Here is a 5,943-nt window from a genome sequence, read left to right on the forward strand (position 1 = left end):
ATTTTCGATGTGTAATTTTATTGCTCATTGATTGAATAAAGAATCTATCTATCTATCTATCTAAAAAAAAAAAAATTAAAAATTTAAGAAACCAGCAAGGATTGACATATGAAACCTAAATATTAAGCTACACTTTCATAAGTTTCTTAAGCAATATCCCCACAAAATATTACTTTTGTCTTCCATATGTTACCCTGCATTGCTGAATATGTATTTGCATTTATTTCAAAGTGAATGTGATATTAATGATCTGAGTAGTCAGTCTTAAGAATCAGAGAAAAATTGTGAAAACAAGAGAATTTGTGAGACAGATAGAGACATTTTTTTTTAACAAGAGCCCAAGGGCACTGTGGTTCCTTGCTTGGGGTATATGACAATACACATAATATTATCAAGCAAGATTGGGCTCAAATAGTCCAAGTAATTGTGGTCCTACATGTTCCCATAAAGTAACCATCACTATAGCCAACACTTTTGTGATCACAAAATGTGATCGGATTTTTGATCAAAAGTCACTTTTGAGATCTAAATAAGGCGTCGAAAATGTAAGAAATATAAGAGACCTACAAGCGTGTCAACAGATATGATAACATTGGTGACCTCAGATGACATGACCTTTAAGTTTCAAAATGTTCCACCACCCAATTCACAACTTGTTCCAAAATATCAACCATGTCACACCTTGGCATTGAAATTTAATTGCATTAAATGTCTAAAAATTAACTTTGAACTTGTATGTACATAACTTCACACACAAAGGTCATCCGGAGGTCAACCAATTGACATATTTGATCGGTGAGACCTAAATAGAGCATGACTGTAAAAATTTAAACATTTTTTCTTTGCCCATTTTCTCCCCCCAAAATACTACTTTGTTAACATTAGCTGACCTTTGGTGACGTTGGATCACATGACCGTTAAGTTTGAAAATATTCCCCTATATACCATTTGCAACTTGTCCAAAAAATCAACCTTATCACACCTTGGCACTGGGAGTTATTGCATTAAATGTCTGAAAATTAACTTTGACCTCATATAACTTCGCACACGAAGGTCACACGGGTGTCAACCAATTGACATTTATGATCAGAAGGTACCTTTAACATCTGAAAATAGCATCGAAACTGTAAAAATCCCCAAAACACGAAAGGTCACCAGAGGTCAAATTGAGGTCAAGGGTCACCCAGTTGCGGGTCGACAATTGGATTACATTGAAGCAACTCCCAACTCTAACTGACAATTCATTCTCAAGTTATCGCAAAAATACTAGTTTTTTATCATTAATTGACCTTTGGTGACCTTGTATCACATGACCATTATGTTTGAAAATATACCCCTATACCATTTGCAACTACTCCAAAAATATCAACCTTGTCACACCTTGGAACTGGGAGTTATTGCATTAAATGTCTGAAAATTAACTTTGACCTCATATAACTTCACACACGAAGGTCACACGGGGGTCAACCCATTGACATTTATGATCAGAAGGTACCTTTAACATCTGAAAATAGCATAGAAACTGTAAAAATCCACAAAACACGTAAAGGTCACCAGAGGTCAAATTAAGGTCAAGGGTCACCCAGATGCGGGTCAACAATTGGATTACATTGAAGCAACTCCCAACCCTAACGGACAATTTGTTCTCAAGTTATCGCAAAAATACTAGTTTTTTATCATTAATTGACCTTTGGTGACCTCGGATCACATGACCCTTAAGTTTGAAAATATTCCCCTATACCATTTGCAACTTGTCTCAAAATATCAACTGTGTAACATCTTGGCACTGGGAGTTATTACACTAAATGTCTGAAAATTAACTTTGACCTCATATAACTTAACATACAAAGGTCACCTTGGGTCAACTTATTGACATTTTTGATTGATGAGACCTTAATAGAGCATCAAACTATACCAATTCAAACATTTTTTTCTTTGCCCATTTTCTACCCCCAAAATACTAGTTTTTTAACATTAATTGACCTTTGGTGACCTCGGATCACATGACCGTTATGTTTGAAAATATTTGCCTATACCATTTGCAACTTGTCTAAAAATATCAACCATGTCACACCTTGGAACTGGGAGTTGTTGCATTAAATGTCTGAAAATTAACTTTGACCTCGTATAACTTCGCACACGAAGGTCACACAGGTGTCAACCAATTGACATTTTTGATCGGAAGGTACCTTTGATATCCAAATCTAGCATCAAAACCAAACATTTTCTTTTTTGCTCGTTTCCTCCCAAAATAAGCACATTTTTTCTAATGTGACCTTTGACCTTTTGACCTTGGTTTCAGATGTAGTTTAATCTCCCGATTCCAAAAAACAAAACGACAAGTCTGTACAACCATCCTAACTCCGACCGAAAAACTTTGACCTCATATAACTTCGCACATAAAGGTCACACGGGGTCAACCTATTGACATTTATGATCAAAAGGTACCTTTGACATCTGAAAATAGCATCAAAACTGTAACAATCCACAAAAACACGTAAAGGTCACCAGAGGTCAAATTGAGGTCAAAGGTCACCCAGATGCGGGTCGACAATTGGATAACATTGAAGCAACTCTCAACCCTAACGGACATTTCGTTCTCAAGTTATCGCAAAAATACTAGTTTTTTATCATTATTTGACCTTTGTTGACCTTCGATCACATTACCGTTATGTTTCGAAACGATCCCTTACCCCATTTACAACTACTCCCAAAATATCAACCATGTCGGACCCTGTCAATGGGAGTTATTGCTGTTTTTAATATATTGGTTTTTGGCATCTAACTGACCTTTGGTGACCTTTGCGGGCACCAAAAACAATAGGGATCTTCCTCTTACTATGGGCTATCCATCCACCAAGTTTGATCATGATACATCATTTCCTTATTGAGATATCGTGTACACAAGCCAAGCGTCACATACACACACACACACACACGCATACACACGCACACACGCCAAGTTGAACGCATAGGTTCCTTGCTTTGCAAAAAGCAAGGAACCAAAAAGGAAGTAATTATCTGGTTTGGTTTTCTTCAGATCAGCTCCTGAATTTGATCTTTTTTCCCCCTTTTCATCCAAATTTTTTCTTTAAAACTACCAAAGTTACTCGCAGTCGATACCATTTATTATGCAGCCCATCAGTCCCTCTCATATGTTTGTATCGTCTTGGTTTTTTCTAGGCTTTAGATGTGACCGAACTGAATGAAGTTGGAACTTTGAGTAAACCAGACTTTATCAATCATCCGCACCTTTACTTCCACGAAGGAGAAGCCAGGAAGTTGACAGAGCAAAGAGAAAGAGAAAAGGAAGATGTTTCGTTATTAGATGGTAAAACACAAACAACTTTTAACCAATCATATTCTTTGTTTATTAAAAAGTTGACAATTTTAAATCATTGCAAAGTCTAGTTTCATAAATCGTTACGGTTCTCAAAAAAGGTAGTGGAGTGAACGAGATTTTGCCTATGAAATTCCAAATTTCTTTTTGATTCTGTTTTCTATTACAGCTATGGTTATATCAGCTGTAGACAAAATTTTGAAATGAAATTTTATTTTGCTGTTAACTTTGAGATATTGCAAATCAGGTCTGCAAAATAATTAGTCAAGTGTTGTGTGTGGTATAGTACAGGAGAGATGCTTCTAGTGCTTAGGCTAATTAGTCAAGTGTTGTGTGTGCTTAAGTATATAGGAGAAATACATCTAGTGCTTTGGCTAATTAGTCAAGTGTTGTGTGTGGTATAGTTTATAGGGGAGTGCTTAGGCTATAAGATATCACTGCTGTTTTTCTTGCTTACTCTTAGTTCAGTACAGCTGCTGTTCTATTCAATCCTGTGTAACATATAATGTGTTACTTTGCTACAATGATGATATCATTAGCTGTACTATTTCTTCATCTTGTTGGAATGTTGAAACTCTTGCAGCGATCAATACATGCACTTTTGATTTGTCATTATTTAAAGGAAAACAAACAAAACCAGTGGAACTGGAAACATTCTTCCATCCTTGGAGAAGAATTAAAAATAAAAACAATTCCCTTTTGGTTCATGGAATTACTATTCTCTCTCTCCCCCGAAGAGCTTCACAGTCCTTTCGACGAGAAGAGTTTGTTTCCGTCCTACATCTTGAAGTACGACACGAACATGAGGAGAGCTCACAAAGAAATGCTGGAATCATCCAAGAACAACAAGAAGGGGATCAGTGAAAGCCAGAAGAGGCTCAGCCGGTTGGGGATCATCGGCAGAACGACTTCCAGCACCGCAAAGGTTAACGGAGGTGGAATGAAAACAAGGCTTTCTCCTCTCCCTGAAATTCCTAAAAAAACCACCAAGCAGAGTGTGCAAGCAAATCCCTAGGGATCAGGTAATGGTGAAGATTTGATTTGATCAAGTAGCATGGAGTGTAATTAAGACAAACCTACCCAGTTTACATGCAGGTGTCAATCCAGGGGGTTGGGGGGTGGTTGGGGGTACATTAACATTCTGTTTAAAGTCTTCCTGTAGCAAACAGCCTTGTGAGTTGAAAAAGAACATACCCTTTCATGACACGACTGTAACAATAGTACAAGAAATGTAGTAGGTTTAAATGGGTATCAAACGTAAGCAGAAATGAAAGTCGTGATTATTTTAAGAATGCTGAATCCATGTAGGCTTAACAAATGTCACACTTGATACATGGACGTCCTATCATAAAAATGATTGTTGCTAATTTTGCCACGGTTACCATTGCCATGGTATTTTCATGGTCTAAACATGCTATAGAGACATGAACATCATGTTAACCAATTTTGTATAGCCTGGCTAGTAACCATGGTAACAGCTAATTCTGAAAATCAGAATCTTTAATCATGTGAACAATACCTGTGTACAAATTACTAGTGAACAAACAATTTCTTGCAAAAACTTAATAATGACAAAATATCATATTTTGGAGACAGGCTGGAAGTCAATGTAGTACTACTAATCAAATCTAACCAGTAGTTGAATGTTTCATCCTGCTGTGAAAATCTTAACCTGTGAATGCCAAAAAACAGAAAGGGTCTTTACTTTGCTGTTTGGGACGCAAGTATTTCATACTCACACATTCATACTTACATATTCATACTTACATATTCATACTTCTGCATCCATACTCGTGTATAATTGGTGGAGCTACTACTCAACTGTAGACTTATCAAATAATAATTATTTTTTTTATTTTTTCCACAACTCATTATTCAACCTATTTATATCAAAAAACCTTTTATGAAAATCTCATCATTTGGTAGGACTTCCGCTCTAAATCATGTTTCTATAATGTGCACTGATCAAAATAGCCAGTCCAAATAGTCGGTCAAAATAATGGGTCAAAATAGCGGACTGTTTTCTGCCAATTGGTTTTGGATTAAGTCCTTATGTAGCGACCCTATTGAACTCTTTATTTTCGTGTTTCATTATTGTTATTTATCGGTGCTAGATTTAGGCAACTAACTATAACTCGAGCACCCTCAGTTTAGAGGTAAACTAAAAACTGCACATCAAAACTCAGCACTCTTATGCCTGCTTTAGAATAGGTATGATTTTGCACTGTCATTTCCAAGGTTGGATTACAGATTTTATGTGGAATAAGTGTCAACATCTCAAGATTTACTTTTACGTACAATAGTTTATCATGTATTCATTTAATTATTGCAAATATATATATATATATATATATATGATTGAATTTTACAAATATGTATATGGTCTATCCTGGAGATAACGTTGAGGTTTTTAAGCCCTCCTCCCCTCATCCTACTGCTTCCAACAGGTTTTTCCTGCCTATATCCACACAGCCTGCCTTCCTGCAGCTGCTCTGAATCTTCCGTCCATAAGGCACTGTTATGACATTATATTTTGAATAAAAAGAGTTGATCTAGTAAAATTGCTTCATATGATTTGCTTGAATTTGTTCTATTCTCATCAG

General features: G+C 36.2%; 1 protein-coding gene across 6 annotated transcripts in view; it reads left to right on the plus strand.

Annotated features, from left to right (window-relative positions):
- LOC139967018 (cilia- and flagella-associated protein 337-like) overlaps window positions 1-5,943 on the plus strand; it is a 31,911-nt gene that overhangs the window by 23,096 nt on the left and 2,872 nt on the right. For 4 of the 6 annotated variants that reach the window (XM_071970614.1, XM_071970619.1, XM_071970615.1 and 1 more), the window contains 2 exons: window positions 3,184-3,331; window positions 4,078-5,904. In XM_071970614.1, the coding sequence (XP_071826715.1) occupies window positions 3,184-3,331; window positions 4,078-4,355 (426 nt within the window). In that variant the 3' untranslated portion in view covers window positions 4,356-5,904. Of the gene's footprint in view, window positions 1-3,183; window positions 3,332-4,077; window positions 5,905-5,943 lie in introns of those variants that run through there. The other 2 variants (XM_071970617.1, XM_071970618.1) reach the window with 2 other exon arrangements.

The sequence above is a fragment of the Apostichopus japonicus genome, chromosome 4 (genome assembly GCF_037975245.1).
Source record: "Apostichopus japonicus isolate 1M-3 chromosome 4, ASM3797524v1, whole genome shotgun sequence".
NCBI classification, from domain to species: Eukaryota; Metazoa; Echinodermata; class Holothuroidea; order Aspidochirotida; family Stichopodidae; genus Apostichopus; species Apostichopus japonicus.